This window comes from Aphidius gifuensis, linkage group LG4 (genome assembly GCF_014905175.1).
Source record: "Aphidius gifuensis isolate YNYX2018 linkage group LG4, ASM1490517v1, whole genome shotgun sequence".
Classification (NCBI taxonomy): domain Eukaryota; kingdom Metazoa; phylum Arthropoda; class Insecta; order Hymenoptera; family Braconidae; genus Aphidius; species Aphidius gifuensis.
The window spans coordinates 21,861,370-21,879,948 of NC_057791.1; the positions used below are offsets into that span (position 1 = coordinate 21,861,370).

Consider the following 18,579-nt stretch of genomic DNA (forward strand, 5'->3'; position numbering starts at 1 on the left):
GCAAATTCAAACTCTTTTACATTTTATTTTTATTACTTTTTGTTTAACTTTTTATTTTTTTTTTTTCTCTTTATATATTTACTTGAATAATAATAATAATAATACAATAGTATATAGAATTTTATTAAAAGGTTGAAGATTGTATTCACAATGTAATATCTTTTTTGTTATCACTTGTAATAATATACCCTTGTTTTAACATGCACTGCGTTTACTGCTGCAGTCAACAATATCTTATCGTTTTTCAAACTTTTTATCTAGAAATTTAGATAATGTTTATTATTTTTAATTACAGTTATTTTTATATTTTATTTATATAAATAAATTAATAGTTTTTGTATGAATTTAGTCGTTGTGTATTTTTTTTTTTATGTATTTTAAATATTCTTATAACACTTGCTATCAGATTGATGAAAAATAAAAATACATCAAGAAACTTGGTAGAGTGTCACCTCAATTTTTTAAATATATAATCAATCTTATCGATAAAAGAATTCAATGGTTTTATTTAAAAGCTAGTGGTGTTTTTATTTTTTGAATTTACACGCATATTTTACAATGAATATTTCGACGAGTGTAATAATTATTCAAGTGTATTACATTAAATATAAACAAAAGAACTTGTGAGTATAATGAAATAAAAAAATATATATAGTGAATGAGACAGTACAAAAGTTGCATGATGATATGGAATTTATAAAAAAAAAATGTATTATGATGAAAAAAATAAATAAAATGAAGAAGAGGGATAAAATATCGACAGCCATTCAGACAATGACCTCGTTGGTCTGTTGAAACTCATTTAAAAGTTTATATCTTTGGATAAATATATTCTATGTATAGACATAATGTGTTACATTGAAGTATCGAGTATTAAAAATAATATTAAAAAAAATTCACAGTAACTGATTTATGTGTTTATTTCACAAAGTAAACACTGTCATCACATCAAGTAGATAAGAAATTATTTGAATTTGACAAAAGTTTACATAAATGATAAGCTTGTATATAAAATGTTACATTTATTCATACTAAAAATAATAATAAACATTTTTAATTAAAATGGTTAAATAATTTATATTTTTAATTTTAAAAATTATTAGTTAACTATTACTATTATTATTATTAACAACAAACAACAATTTACAAAAATAAAATTTACAAGTTTTATTTTTTTTTTGTAATAATAATATTAATAATAATAACAATAATAACAATAGACAATAAACAAATTATCAAAGCTTAAAATATAAATTAATTAAAAATTATAATTTTTTTCAACTATTTTTATTATTATTAACTATTTAACACGTCCAATGCAAAAATTGTAGATATATAAATTTGTGTCTCAAAATATTATATTATAATAAAATTTAATTATTAATAATAAATAATAATTATAATTATATTATATAAATAGACTTGAATTTTCAAAACTTATTATACAAATTAATTAAAAATTCAATTGTTTTCAAATTACTTCTATTATTAATTATTAATAATTAAACTTCAAATTATTGAAAATAAAATTGTAAAAAAAAGTTTACCTTCAAAATTGATGCAGTTTTACTGTTAATAACAATAATATATGGATAAATAAAAATTTTATATTTATATTTATTATAATTGTTATTTTAACACGTTCAATACGTAAATTGTCAAGTATACTTTGTGTATAAATGTAGTCTACTGCGCACGTGCTACTTGTATAAGGTTTACCACTAAAATATTTTTATGTATATACGTATATGATTTAAACAGATGTATATACACATACACACATACATAAACATATTAAATGAAATATGCACAGATGAGTGCATAAATGCGGTTTTCCAAATGAATGCAATGTAATTTAAATAATAATAATATTAAATGTTTACTACTAAAAAAATTAAACTAATTTTTTTTAAAATTTATATACATAATATAATTTTGCAGTGAATGAATTTTAATTATTACACAAAATTTATAATAGTAAATCAAGTTTAATTATTATTTATTCAATTTTCAAAATTTATTTTTGATATATATTATTTTTAGATTACATCGGAAGTTTAATGTTTATGGAATATGCAGTTAATACAAACAAATATATTTTAGTTGGGTTCATTGTTTTGTTGAACAATTTTAGAAACTTTTAAACACCAGTCTGGTGTTTATAGCTTGTAAAATTGAGTCGTGAAAAAGAGGCAAAAAAAAAAATATAATTATATGGTCAATGAACTATAGTATAAAATAATCTAAGAGCAAAAAATATATAAAAAGCATTTAATAAAAAATAGATTTATAATAAAATCATTTCACCAATGTGAATTGAATTTAAAAAAAAAAATTGTATATTTAAATTTATTCCACACATTGACTATCCATCGGTTGAAAAAAAAAATAATAAATTTGGTTATCCTGAAGCGAGAAAAGTCCAGAAACCAATATATAAAAAAAATGAAAAAAAAAAAATGTAACCGCAACAAAATTATTGTCAGCTCGTTGAACAAAATTGTCGAGAATTTTTTTTATTTATATTTATTTTTTATTTCTATTTTAAAAGGTTTATATATGTTATTCGCTTTACCGAGGGCAACAACCAGTGCAAATGGTTTCATCTCATTGATCGATCCATGGACCCATTCGTTGGTTGAATGTGTTGGGGTGTTTCAGGGGAGATGAAGGGACCAATATATGAACAAGAAGGGAAGTGAACCGACGTGATGTGTCACATCGACAACGAGTAAGAGCTATTCACGCGAAAAAAAGACCTCTCTTACAGGCCCTTCATCGCCCTTTATTTGCATTTCCATCTGACCGCAAATGAATTGAAGAATATACGCGCATATATGTCATTCACTCATCAAGACACCGGATAAACCTTTCAAAATTTTACATTGTCGGTAAAAAAAAATAAAGAAATACAAGAAACTAGTGATTGAAATGTCAAATGAGTCATATAATTATTTAAAAATATATAAAGCTTGTGAATGAAAAATTCAAAAGAGTTATCAAATTATTATTAAGAGAAAAAAAAAAATAAATTGTTGTCTACAATTTCAATCAAGTCAGTAAACAATACTTGAAAAAAAAAAAAAAAAAATAGACCTGTTCTAAAACAAAATTCAAATGGTTATTTAAATTATTATTTAAAAAAAAAATCGTTGCAAAAATATTTCAAATGAGTCATTAAATAATTTGAAAAAAAATAAGAAAAAAAAAATTTGATAAAGAATTTAAATGACTCACTAAATAGTTGTTAAAAATAAGAATAAATAAAAAAAAAAAATTCTCACAAGCTAAACACAGTGTAAATCTATCAACACGTTAATAATTTTAAAATTTATTATTTTATTTATTTTATTTATTTCCCTTGCATTGTGTAGTATAAAAAAAATAATTTAAATTTTCATTTTTCACATAATTAAAGTGTCTATTGAAATTGAAAAAAAAATAATAAATATAAATTATCATAGTAATAAAAGAATATAAAATTATTGTACAAGTGTGTTGAGAGTTTGAAGGTTTCTTTGACTCTTTTGTGTATAATATTTTTTTATGAATGGAGATGAATGTTAAGTGGTGTAACCATGGGTGTCTTGACGATTTTGCCACACGTTACTTTTCGATGTGTATTTGCATATTATTCTCCATGGATATTTTTTTTAATAGTATATGAGTTTAAGTGTTTGTTAAATTAGTCAAGTATATATCTGTGTATATCAACCTTACAAGGTGATTGACATATTCAGTAGTTATATGATGTCATACATATAAATTCAATGTGACAACTTATGAATTATAATTTTTTAAATACTTTTTTTTATTTTCAACTTGATTTTATTTCTTAATTTGCAATTAAATTAACAGGTAATTTTTTTATCTTTAATTTATCATTTAAATTATTCAAAAATTTTATATTCATTTTATTTTTATAAATTTTCTTTATTTATTTTTAAATTTACAATTATTTTTTATACAATTGAAAATTTAATACAAAAAAGCCTTTTGCTGGAAAATATTTACAATTATTTTTTTAACAAAAATTTAATTAAAACTTAAAAAAGAAAATTATTAAAATTATTTTTTAAATTTACAAATTTTATGTATTTTTTATTAATTTAAAAAATTTTTGTATATAAAAATATTTTGATGTTTTGTGTAAGATACAAGTGAAAATTTTATATAAAAAAAAGTATATATTTTTTTGTTGGAAAATGGTGGTTGTGTGGAACAACCAAATCGACTAGAGTCCATGTTACAAAGTTAGGGGAAGGTAATGCAATATAACACGTCAAATAAGGGTGTTTCCTAGCAACCCAGTTGTCTTCTATCAACCCCCTTCAAACCCTCCACTCACTGCTGTATACTTTATATATTTTTTTCCTACATTTTCATTTTTTTTTTTCATTCTCATCACTAGTGCGTTCAGAAATTACAACTGATTCTGACAGCCTTGGACTTTCTCTTGAACGTTATTTTATAAATATAATATTTTTTTTTTTCATCTTGTATTTTTTTTATTAAAACATGTTAAACATTGATAACCCTTGCTCAAGTTCTATTTATAAAATTTACTTATCGTTTATATATTTTTTAATTAATTTTGTTTGTTGATGGAATTTTACCAAGATAAATTGATCGTTCACTTTTTTTTTTTTTTTAATTTTATAATTTATCTATATTTTTTTTTTTTGGAAATAAAGGCAAAGTGAATTTGGTAATTTCAACAAAAGCAAATAGTTGATGTTGAGATATTTACTTGTTTTATATATATTTTGCAGTAATTTCAATTTCTCTTATCAAATGTCCACGAAGCTATCAAATTTTAACAAATGCCTTCAGGCATATCATTTTCAAACTTGAAATATAAAATCGTGTACAATAATGCAGTTGTCAGTCGTCAAAAAAAGCAAACTGAATTTTTTATTAAACTTTATTAAACTCTTAACAAAAAATTTATTTTCTATATTTAAAATTCTCGCAATTCATATGAACTACTTGTTTAAATGAATGAAAAAAGAGTTTTTATTTATTAAAATAATAATAAATATATATTTTAAAAATAATCTTACATGAATAATAGTACCTTAATATTTTTTAATTTATTAATAATATTAAAAAATTCTCAGCAAAAAATTATTATCAAATATTTATTTCTTTTTTTTTGTTCGTTATTTTATCGTTATCATCATTTTATAAAATAAATTTTCTCCATTATTATGCAAAAAAACTTGACCTCTTTCTCTATCATCTACATCATCACTAAAAATTTCAATAAATTTTTTTCCTAAATAAAAAAGTAGTTGAAAAATCATATAAAGCAAAAAAAAAATTTCATAAATTTAATTTTTATAAAATAATATAAAACGAAGTTTAATTTTAATTAAATAATAATAATTTATAATTAAAAACAACAATACAATTATATGGTTTTTTATTAAAAATTTATTTTCAACAAATTTAAAAGGCCAGATTGTTTTAAATGTTAAAAATTATTTTGAATTTTGAAGTCACTTGTTACGAGATATTTGGTACATAAATGAATCCTTTTGTTGATCATACATATAAATATATTTACGTGTATGAGGGGGGAGTGGTGAGGATGGGATAAATAATAGAAAGAGGGTGAGTTGTAATACATGATAAAACACAATGCAATGTCGAGGCAGGTCTCTGCAGGTCTGTTATATCGACACTCAGCCAGACACAAATTAAACTGCATCAGCAAATTCGAATAGCTCAGTTTAAATTTCAAACAGCCTTTCAATTCTACCGGTTATTTTTCGGTGCAATAAATTCTACATAGGATCAGGAAGATGTTTAATATTATACTTTATATATTAATCAGTAATTTTTAAAATGAAAAAAAATAAATCTTACACTCTTTATTATGGTTTTTATTTTTTTGACAAAAAAAAAAAGTAGCGATAAACTATGATTTGTCAACTTTTGTCTCGGAAGTACGTCGCGACTGTGAAAATTTTTATTCTTTTGGCGACATACCGGCGTCATGGCATACGTTAGTTAGTTGATTTTTTTTTTTTATTTTCCATTGTCTATATGCTATCTTAACAATGTACAATGTATTTTGTTTATTTGCCAAGTATAAAATTAACTACTGTTAAAATTACAGAATTATTTTTCATTTTGAAATTATTTAAATTCTTTGTAAAATCATATATAAAAGCTTCGATTCTTTTAGTTATAAATAGTCTTTACATTTCACTTGAAAATAAAGGTAAATAAAAAAATAAAAATTATACTTTATTGATTTTTTTTTTAAATAATTTATTCAATAAATTGTTTGAAATTTTTTTCACATAAAAATAGATGAAAAATAAAATATGATTTTTTAAATTTAAATTAATTTATATATTATTATTGACATTTAATTTTTAATAGATAATAAAAAAAAAATGATTGAAATATAGGTGATTTTAAAATTGCCAAATCTTTACCTTCCAAGGCACTTATAAATACATATTTTATATTTTTTTTAAAATAATTTATATCATTTTTTTTTCGTCTTTAATTTAGGTATTAATGTGTTTTTTTTTATTTCAAATTATTATTTAGGAAATTGGTATAAATTGGTAGTAAAAAAAACTTTCCAATTCATCAGTTTTAAAAGTGTTTTTTTTTTTTTTTTATAAGGGGTAGACTGAGATATTGCTCGAGGTAAAATGAACATCCTGTTGAGCAATATGGGCGTGGATGATGAGTTTGAAATTAGCTTAGGTGTTAGACGACAGATATCAAAAGATGAACTGTACAACCACTTGAGAATTAAAATATATACCTCATACGAATGACGAAACAAAAAAAATATATAAAATTATTTCTGACATGAGTTACTAAATTTCCTTAAAAGTTTGTTTCTCAAAGCCAAAGAAACAACAATTATATAAAAACGAGAGATTTTTCTTGTATAATTCGCTGAGTAAAGTTATCAACTTTTTTTTATTTTATTTATATAAAGTTTGATAAAAATAATATTCTTTCATTTCATCGTCTCATGAAAAATTTATTTTTCTTATTTTTTTATTGTTCAATCGATTTGTCAACTTATTTTTTTCAATTGTTGTATTATTTTTAAAAGTTCAGAAGAATTCTCTCAACGGTTAAGTGAATTTCATAAAAATATATATAATAATATTGTTGAATTGAAAAACTTTATATATTTTTAATTCTACAAAGAAAAAAAAATAGTATATATTTTCTATTGAAATTTTTAAATCTAAACTTTTAAAATATATAAATTTTATTTGCAGAAATAAATAAAAAAAAAGGTGCTTATATAGAAGAAATATTTCTCAACTAAATTATATATATTTGCTTAAGTAAAAAAATAAATTATACCGAGTAGATGAAGTTGTTGTGTACTTACAACATTCTGATGTTTATCGATGGTTAAAAAATCTTTGTTCAATGTGGTTCAAATGGAATAGTAAATACTATTTTTCAGATAGAACAAACATACATAAACGAATTGAATAAAAAAGAATAAAAACATCTCAAGCTAACCTTTTTAAATTAGATTTACCAAACTTCTTGAAGAAGGAAGCTGGCCCTGTACGTATTGCCAAAGTAAATATGTTTCGATCGAAAGACAAACTTTTATTATTATTATTTTTTTTTTGTTTAACTTATTTCGACTGGTAGCCTTTTGCCACAAAAAATAATCTCATTTTTCATGTTCAGAGATTTGTTTTGTTTCACTTTATTTTTTTCATTAGATGAAATTTTAGAAATCAAATTTTAAAAATCGAATTATTATTACTCTTTTGGTAGAAATATTTCTCCTGAATTTCGTCAGAGTATTTTTCAGATTTTTCTGTAATTTTTACGTAACAGAGACTTCCAGAAATATTTTCAAATCAATTGTCAATTTTTCTTTCTAATTTCTTTGCGATGTTTTCATGAGAAATTAAAAAAAATTCTATAGAAATTTTTTAATCAAAGTGTTATATTGTTCGATGAATTTTTAATTAAATATTAATTTTGATTTCCTTTTATTTTTTTAGCAAAAGAACTCAAAACATGCGGAGGCATAAGCAGTGGTGGAGAAGTCTGTTGCTCAGCTGACATGGAATTGAGACTTCAAGCAAGAGCTAAAGACAAACATGAAAAAGCTTTGAATCTAAAATTAAATCAATTACATCAACTTATTGCTTCAAGAGCACACAAATTTAACAGTAAGTACATCAACAATTTAAATCAATTTTTCTTCATTGTCCTTATTGTCTTTTTTTTGTCTCAACAACTTTCATTGTCCTCAACAATTTGCCTCAAATTTTAATCAAAAAATAACTCTGTTCTTGTGATAAAAGTAAATAGAAATTTTAGGGGTAGATTAAAACGATGAATAAAAAAATAAAAAATAACAAAAAACGAATTTCTCTATGATCAATGAGGGTAGAGATTTTTTCCCTTGAGAAAAAGTGAGGGTAGTTGCTGAAGAAACCCTCCAGTTAAGTCAAAAGAATTTCGTTAACAAAATTAAAACGACAACGGTCAAGTCAAGACTGTCTATTGCATTTTTAATGCAAGAAAAAAAAAAAAATATACAATTATTTTTTCATTGTTTATTCTATTTTATTATTATTCTATTTTTTTTTTTTTTTTAAATTATAAATAAAAGAAACAACCACAATAAATATAAATAAATAACAAACAAAATTAGTACTTGAATTTTCTGTAATTCATAAATATTTATACTTTTATTATAAATTTTTAATTTTAAATTAAAAAAAAAGATAATTGTTTTTTATTTATTTTATAAAATAATAAAAAAATAAAAATATAGAGAGGGTTGAGTTGATGTACCTTATACCCTTTCACGTACACCCACTTTACTTGGCACTCTGTAACGAACCCTCAGTGTATATAAGTTCACAGACACAACCACTATTCTCAAAAACTTTTAAGGACAACTTCACTCATTCCCTCTCTCTTTCATCATTCCTATTTTTATTATTTTTGAATATATATGTTTTTTTTCAAACACCTTCTTACTCATTTGAGAGTCCATCATCATTGGGGAGTCTTTGAGAGTGCGTTACATGATGCAGTAGATTTACCAGTGTTGCATCAACTAAAGTCTACTATTTTTTTTTTCATTCTATACTTGCTTTTGTCTACTTTTTTTTACTCTAAATGTCTTTGAAGTATTAAATTTTTTTTTTAATTATTATTCTTTTTTAATCATTCATTATCTTTTTGAGGAAAAAAAAAATTTTTCATAATTTATTATTGTTAGTTTTTTTATATTAAAAATTGTTGAATAAATGATGATTTTTTTTTTTTTTAAATTATAATTATACCTTTAAAAATTTTAATAAAAAATTAAATAATTTTATTTTAAAATAGATGAAATATTTTATTTTATTTAAGTAGTTTATTTTAGTAATTAAATATTTAATTAAAGAAAATAAATTGATGTAAAAAAATTCAACGTTAAACTTCAAACGTGCGTAATTACTTTTTATTTTCTCTAATTTATTTTACGGAAGTGGACATCACCATAGTATTACTTTTTGTTTAATTTAAGAATTTAATTATTTAATTTTATACATATTATATAATTGTGAATAATATTGGACCAAAAATGATGTGACCAAACGCGCCATCCCACCGTAATTTTGGAAATTTTCAATTTCCAAGTGGTAAAAGACTAAAGGTCGTCCGTTAATGCATTTTTATTATTTTTTTTTCGAATTAATAAAAGCAATAAAATCAATAATTTAAATGATTAACATAATATTTTTATGATAAAAATTAATTTTATTGTTTAAAATAGTAATAATTTTATTTTTTATCAATTCAAAATGAAAATTTTATAATTGGAAATACAAATTTCTTGTTAAATTAAATTTGAATTTTCGAATTAATATTATTTTGCTCCTGGTGGTCTTGGTGGTCGTCTTGTTGATGTTCTAGCTCTTCGATACGGATCATCATCATCATCATCAGTATGAATTATTGGTTCACAACATCGTGGATCACAGTTTGACGATGAATATTGACGATGTCCAAATCCATGTCCAAGTCCATATCCATATCCATATCTAGATCTTAATTCAGGTTTGAACTCTCGTTTTTGAAGCATTGCTAATTACATAAATGATCAATTTACATTATTAATTAGCTATTTTAAATATTCATTATAATTTATTATCAATTTTTGATATTGAAATCATCATTTTACCATTGGATTTTCGACTGGATAAACTTGACTCACTGCAATATTGAGTATTTAAATTTTCGAAATCATTCATCAATAATTTAATACTTTTCAGTGAGTTATCCAAAAAATTGCAAGGTATACATAATTTTTCATTATCATCTACTTTATCAATAACACTGCGATATCCAATTTTTGGAAAAGTTACTGATTCAGCTAAAAATTTAGATTATAATTTATATTTTGTAAATTAAATAACAATTGTTTTTTGACTTACCATTTGACAAACTGACATTGTTGATAAAACAAGTAAATAATATCACAAAAAAATATAAAAAAATTGATTTTAATATGCCAGTTATTAACTGCATATTTATTTATTTTTATTTTCACCTTTTACTTTGTTTTTTTTTTTAAGAATGATCAATACGTTGAATGATTCAGTCTATTTTATACCAGCAAAGTTTTAATTTTAATTATTTATATAATCAACAAGTTTACGCTTTAACAATACACCAATTTATTTTACAACTTATATTCTAATCAAGTTGTGATCGAAAAAAAAATATATATATATATATAAACAAAATTACGGAACTCGTAAAACAATGTGATTGCTAGTATTTTTTAAGTGACTTTTTATTGTTATTACAATGTACATTAATATATTTATTTAAATTAAATAAATAAACCAGTATGTAAAATTTATGTTGTACATGTTAATAATAATAAAATAAATTTTATAATGTTGTTATTTTTTATTTTCATTCAAAGAATATATTAATAATTACTTATAACAATTAAATTCAATAATTTAAAAAAAAATTAAATCTTTAAATATAAACAAAAAAGTTATAATTATAATTTTGTTATAAAAAATTCTAAAACACAATTAATTAGCTTATTTTTTACTTACATAGGTGAATATAATATTAAGCTATTATAATTTTACATTTAAGCTTATGTTCTATATTTTTTTTTTTTTAGATCATAACATTAATTATATAATAATTGAGTCGATTAAATTGACGTGAATGGCTCGGCTCCAAGTTGTGACCCTTTATTTTTGTGTTTGTGTTTACTTTATCTTCTTATTATTTATTTTTTTTTTGTAAATAGGTACATAGATAATTATTAATCTAGTAGTTTGACAATATGTCAATTATTTAAAATTAATCTTTACGTTGACGTTCTTTTTCCATAGCAAGTTCAGCAGCAAAATCCATTGGAGAATGTCGCCTGAAAAATAAATAATTAAATCAATCGAAATTGAATTGTTTTTGAAATAATAGTTGAACTGTTTATGGAAAATAATAAATTACCTGTCTCTGTACTTTTCACGATCTCTTGTATTTTTATTATCTTTATGAAAAAAAATTTAATTAAAAGATGATTGTAAAAGTCTTACATCCATCAGCACCCTTGCCATCCTGACCAGACATTTTTAAATTGTAAAATTTTTTTTTTCTTTTTTTTTTAACTTTATATATATATGAAGCCATTAAAATTGACATTGGCTGACAATTTCCAGTTAATTGCCATTCGTTCAACGCTGCGGTATATTATAGAAAATGTTGAATGAATTGTGGAAAATTTTTGCCCACCAAGAGTGAATTTTCATGGTCAAAGCAACGTGAAAATTAAATTTGATGTTATAAGATCTCACGGTGACAGACCTTCCTTGAATTAAAATCGCCCATAGTAAAAATATTCTTCTTTTTCTTCTGATGATGATGATTTTTTTTTCATTTTATATTTCCTCTTTTATACTACCCCAAACCCTGTGATTCGTTACAGGTTACCTTCAGCTTGACTTTTACAGTTTGAAAGGAATTTTAATCTCATTCTTTTTCCTTTTTATTTTTTTTTTTTCTGCCACTAATGTCGACAAGTGCTAAAAGTTCTTTAATTCAAAATGAAATAAATTTAAAAATATTATATAAAAAAGAATCTAGACAATATACGCACTTGAAAATTAATTTTCTTTTGACATATTTTATTTTATTTTTCCTATTTATCATATATAAAAATTCATTCCTTAGAAATTTTTTTCTTTTTGCTATTCATGTAGAAATTCAACTTTCAAATATTAATAATTTTTTAATTTATTTATTTTTTTTCTTACAGATTTTTTTAAAGATCTACTGACAGCATCAAAAAGAGGCTTTCATGAAATGTTCAAAAAAACATATGGAATACTTTACGAGCAAAATGCTTATCTATTCACTGATTTCTTCAAAGAGTTGGAAAATTACTTCCTGACAGGATCGGTAATAAATAAATAAATATAATTAAAAAATAAAATAAATCAATGAGTAAATTAAATTTATTAAAAAAGAAAAATATTAATATTAATTTTTCTTTTTTAGTATTGCAATTTTTAAAATAATGTTTATAAATTTTAAAGTAATATTTTTGTTTGAATATGAAATCACTATTCGATCGTAAACTCCTTGTAATATCGCGTGCATCAAAAGTTCAATCAATGTGCTTTTGACGTACTTGAAATTAAAGCTTGATAAGACCACACGAAATACAACTATCAAAAACCCTTTTCAAGTTTTATTTAAAAAAAAAATCAAATTTGACTCAATATACATGGTACTATATATTTAAAAAATTTTTTATTTATAAATTAATCAATAAACTTATTAAAAAATCAATAATCAAGTAATTTAAATTACTGATTTCTATTTAAAAAAAAAATTATCATTATTATTTAATTATTGAATATAAAATTTTATTTTTAAATTTTTATTTTTTAATAATAATTATTATTATTACTATTATTATAACATATATACAAATTTATTTATAAAATTCATAAATCAATATTTTGAAATATTATCTTTGAATTTAATTTATAAATTAATAATAATAATAATAATAGTAAAAATAAATTACAAATTTTCAAAATCATTTTATAAATTATTTGAAAATTTTATTTTTCAATTATTATTACTAAATAATAATAATAATAAATAAATTATAAACAATCTATATTATAAACTTTAAAAATTAATATTTCACTATTATTATTATTATTTAATTTATAAATAAATATATTTTTATAAATGAAATTTATCAAATAATAATAATGTTGTTTTAACTTGTTTACAGGTCAATTTGGATGACATAATGGATCATTTTTTCAACACACTTTATCAAAAAATGTTTACTGTATTAAATAGTCAATATAATTTTGATGCCAAATATCTCGTTTGTGTTGGTGATAATATGAAAGAAATGCGTCCATTTGGTGATGTACCACAAAAATTAGGTGTACAAATAAAACGTTCATTTGTTGCAACAAGATCATTCAGTCAAGCATTGGCTATTGGAGCTGATGTTATTAAAAAAATGCAGACGGTTAGTATATATTTAATACACACATATAAAAACATAATTTGTCCCCTGTAATTTATAATGACTTACTTCCTATTTAATTTGTTAAAATAATAATCATATATGTAGATTAATAAAATTGAGAAAAATATAAAAATTTTAATATTTAAAAAGTAGAACAATAATGATAATAAATTTTAATATATGTTATCTTTTTTTTGTTTCATAATTTTGTGGAAATAGCTGAGGGCATCACCAGAATGTGCTGCAGCATTGACAAGAATGACAGCTTGTCCATCGTGCAGTGGAATATCAGGCAATGTTTTAGCCTGCGGTGACATGTGTGCCAATGTTATGAAAGGCTGTCTTTCACAACACGCTCAACTGGATGCTGATTGGAATCATTTTGTTGGTAAGTTAAATCATTAAATAATACATCATCTAATTTTACATTATTTAAATATTTTTTTAATAATTAAAATAGACAATGATTAAAAAAATAAATATCCAACTAATTTATTTGAAATATTATTATTTATTTTACAGAGGCTATTGGTAAAGTTGCTGATAGACTACTTGGTCCTTTTAATATTGAAATGTTGATACGACCAATAAATTTAAAAATATCAGAAGGAATAATGAATTTTCAAGAAAATAGTCAAGATGTATCACAAAGAGTATTTACTGGTTGTGGTAAACCAGTACTTGGTAGAAGAAGAAGACGAAGAAGAAGAAGAAGTAGTAGAACTGAAAGTTATGATGAAACTGATACAGCTGATACAGCTGGTACAGCTGAATTTGAAGATAGTAATATTGACGATGGACGTTCATCATCTGGTGTTATTGATAAATTAGTCAGAGAAATACGACAAAGAGTTAGAGATTCACGTCAATTTTGGGTTTATTTACCTTATCAATTGTGCAATGATGGTCTTACTGTACCAGCAAGTAATACTAAAGAATGTTGGAATGGTACACACGTTGACAAGTAAGTTATTTTTAATTATTTACCAATTATCATTTTCTTTTTTATTTCTAAACACACACTCTGGTGTTCAAATAGAAATTACATATTTAAAAAAATAAATTCTAATTGTTATTTTATTTTTTTTCGATGCAGATATATTTATCCAGTATTATCAGACAACGAGCCACAAACATTAAATCCTGAATTACGAGAAAGTGGTCAAAAATCACAAATAGTAAAAGATTCAATACTTGCATTGGCAACAATAAGTGGTAGATTAAGATCAGCATTTAATGGACAAGATATTGATTGGCTTGATGCAGGTAAATATCTACACTAAAATAAATATATGAAAAAAAGAAGAAAAAAAAAAACCTTAAGATAATATTTCTAATAATATATTTAATTTAATTTTAGAAGAAGTACTTGGTGGATCTGGTAGTGGATCAGGTGACAGAAAAAGTTCTCCAGGTACACCAATTGACGATGAAGATGGTTACCCAGAGGCATCTGGTGATGGTGGTGATAATAATGGAAATACAGATTCAAAATCATCAACACCAGAGAATGTTGATGTACCAGCTGAAACTCCATCACCACCACCAACAGTTAATAATGAAACGAAAAAACCAATTCCACGTGATCCAATTGACAATCATATTGATAATACTGATGATAATAATATTAACAACAATAATTCAACATCAACGATAAGCAGTTCTGGACATAGATCGAGATTAACACTTTGGCGTGCGGTCACGTCATATTTATTTCCCGTGGCTGTTATGTGGGTGGGTGGTTGTTTCACGGAATTATTGTGATTACTTCGTACATTCAAATCAATTTGTATATATATATATTAAATATATTTAAATTTTTAAGAAATTAAAATCAATTTAAAAAAAGAAAACTTAAATAATTTGAAACAAAATCCATCATGGTAATGACACAAATATTTTTATTTTTTATTTCAATTTTTTCATAATTATCTTTATGAGATTTTTATGACGAAATTTACATGACCAATGTGCCATTTTATAATTTGATGTGAAAATAATTTATCAACAAAATTTTAAAGACCAAAAAAAATTCAAAATTGTGAGGTCTTTATTAATTGTTATATAATTTTTTTTTTTTTTTTTTTTTAATTTTAATTATGATGAGAAACAAAAAAAAAATGTGAAAAATTTTTAAATGAAAATTGAATGAACTTAGTATACGAGAGTGAGTTAGAGGACTGAGTATTTATTAGGAAGTTGGGTGATTTTTTTTTTTCTGTTTTTAAATATTTTATATAATTTTTTTTGTTTAAAAGGCTTATGATGGAAATTGATTTTTTAAATGTTTTATAATTTTCTTTTTTTATTTGTAAAGTGTAAATATGTATGGCAAAACTACGGAAACTTGTAATAATCTTTGGTTTTTTGTAATAATTTTGTTTTTAAAATTAGTATCCATAAATTCCGTTGTTCTGCAATTTTTTTTTGTGCGTGTAACAATTAAGTTTTTGGTGTCTTATTGAGCAAGTGTTGAAGTGTAAAAAATAATAAGTGAAATAATACGAGAGACGATTAGAAGAATGGAAGATTTAAAAAGTTTAAAAAAATAATAACAGGCTCCTGTGATAAAATCAAATAAGCAAGAAAATAAATAAAAAAAAAAATTAATTAAATAATAAATAATCACATTGATAAGGTGGTTTAAATAAATTCCGCTTGTGTCACTTTTACATTAAAACTTTGAGCGGAAATAATCAATAACAAAATATTTAAAATAACATAGAGACAATTTTGCAAATCTAGTGAAATATTCAAATGAATAATAAATATAATTTAACTAATTATTTGTAATTATATTATTTAAATTACGTATATACATAAATTATATATAAATATATTAATAAAAATAATGTGAAATTTATAAAAAAAAATTTAAAAAAAAACGTTCGAAAGTATTTCAATTGCAAAGATAATAAAGAAAAAAAAATTCAAGGTTCATTGAAATGAAAAAAGAAAGGTGAAATGATTTTTGTAATTATTCATAAATGAACAATAAAAAATATTAATAAAAAAATTTACATTGATTAACAAAATTAAGGAGAAACAATTTTTACAAAATTAATGAAAATAAAATTATAATTTAATGAATACTTGTAATGAACGTGGCAATGAAAAAAAGTAAAAAAAAAAAAAAAAAAATATGTGGAAACTAATGATAATGTTGAAAATACGTAATTTATTTATACTGGAAATTATTTGTACGTAATTAATATAGATAAAGCAAGGAGGAAAATATTAATTTAATAAAAACTGAATGTTTATGAAAACTTTTATATTTATTTTGTTTTAATTTACCTTTAAAAATATTTTTCAGAATATTTTGTGTAAGAAAAAAGATAGAAAACAAATGGTCAACCATGGAAAAAGTTAATTTTAAAATATTAAATAAATCCTCATTGAAAAATATCATTAGAAAATGTTTAGAAAATCTATTAGATTATTTAAAATTGTTTTATTTAAATTTCAGTAAATTTTCAAGCCAATCGTTCTTTACGTTTGACTTCTGTAAAATAATAAAGATCCAAATGCACCAATTGACATCGTTTCCAGAATTTTTTTGCATTAGACTATTTAAAATTATTTTTTCTAAATCCTAAAGAATTTTTTTCAGCAAATCCTTCTTTGCGCTTGCCAGAAAGAAATCAGCATTCAAATTTAAAAATCAAAGCTACCCTTTACCACATTTTTATCACATTTCAATCAACAAGTTTCCTTGAAAAACTGGAATACCGTTGGTAAGCTATGTAAAAGTTAGGGGATGAAAAGAAAATACACCCTGTTGGCAAAGAAAAATTCCATACTACCAGTAATAAATATCAATGAGTCCTCTAGTTTTCAAGGCTAACATAATAAAAAAAAAATTAACAAAAAAATACTACATGCGGTCTACTTACAACTTGTACAAGAAAATAAATTTTCATTTAAATAAAAAAATACAGCATCATCACACTCAACTAAACAAATTAAAAAATACATTTTTATGCAAAAAAAAAATAAATAATTTGTGGAAATGAAAAGTTAACTTGATAAAATTATCAAGAAAAAAATTTTCAAAAAATTACTTTAATCATGTTTAAATAACTAAACTGCTTGCTCATCAAAATTTGCATCTTATTCAAATACTCAAATCCATGCATCATTAAATTAACATCCATTTTAGTTTACAAAATAACAAAAAAAATAAATAATCAACAAATTTGCAAATTCATGAAATTCTCAAAATAAGTTTTCTCTTAAAAGTTTTAAATTTCATTGAATATTTTAATTGCACTATAATTAACAGTATAATAAATTTCATAAAATCAATTTAAAGTATAAATTTATGATAGCTTTTTATATTAAAAAAGAGTTATGATGATGATGATTATCATGTGGCCATGTTACTGTGCATAATGGAAGTATCATGTTATTATTCATTGTTACTTTGACTTGATGTTTACAGTATTTTTTATATGACAAAAATGATATATTACATTTACAGTGCACATGTTCAACTGACATTGCTTAAATCTCTATTTTTAAATTTAATATAAAATCATCATTTTTTTTTTTTTCATTGATTTTTCATTTTATCATTTTATATTCTCTCAATGCATTTTTATGATTGTTCCTTATTTTTTTTCCTCTTTTATGCCTTCATTTTCTATTTATTTTTTTTTTATTTCGGCTCTTGCAAATGCAAAAAAAAAAAATATTTAAAATGAAACAAAAATCGCAAGATGCATGCGAAGATCGCCTGTGGTAAGTGCCTGGGGATTATATTTAAAAAAAAAAAAAAAAGATTTAGTATTTCACTCAAAAGGCAGAGCAAAAGAAGTTCAAGTTTTCAATTCCTTATTTTTTTTTTTTTTTTGTACATGTATTCATTTTATAGATATTGAAAATACTTTCCAAACTTGAGATCCAGAAATGAGATAGAAAAAAAAAGCATATCAAAGTTGTATTAAATGAAAAAATTTAATTAAAAATTATTCAAGATTAAATAATCGTATAAACAGTAAATAATATATATCATGTAAGTTTAAGTGAATTGT

The 18,579-nt window shown here is 22.4% G+C and overlaps 2 protein-coding genes across 3 annotated transcripts in view; one reads left to right on the forward strand and one right to left on the reverse strand.

The window, feature by feature from the left end:
- Positions 1-16,104, forward strand: part of LOC122855681 (glypican-4) — a 45,861-nt gene extending 29,757 nt beyond the window's left edge. Inside the window, exons 2-8 of one of the 2 annotated variants that reach the window (XM_044157227.1) lie at positions 8,016-8,186; positions 12,302-12,444; positions 13,295-13,543; positions 13,763-13,931; positions 14,066-14,507; positions 14,640-14,809; positions 14,904-16,104. In XM_044157227.1, the coding sequence (XP_044013162.1) occupies positions 8,016-8,186; positions 12,302-12,444; positions 13,295-13,543; positions 13,763-13,931; positions 14,066-14,507; positions 14,640-14,809; positions 14,904-15,307 (1,748 nt within the window). In that variant the 3' untranslated portion in view covers positions 15,308-16,104. The remainder of the gene's footprint in view (positions 1-8,015; positions 8,187-12,301; positions 12,445-13,294; positions 13,544-13,762; positions 13,932-14,065; positions 14,508-14,639; positions 14,810-14,903) is intronic. The other variant, XM_044157228.1, reaches the window with a different exon arrangement.
- LOC122855682 lies at positions 9,471-10,636 on the reverse strand. Its single transcript, XM_044157229.1, has 3 exons — positions 10,452-10,636; positions 10,199-10,390; positions 9,471-10,101 (listed from the first exon to the last, which is right to left on the reverse strand). The coding sequence occupies exons 1-3, from the start codon at positions 10,543-10,545 to the stop codon at positions 9,884-9,886; spliced, it is 504 nt and encodes a 167-aa protein (XP_044013164.1). The 5' UTR covers positions 10,546-10,636; the 3' UTR covers positions 9,471-9,883.
- Positions 16,105-18,579: the final 2,475 nt, after the last annotated feature.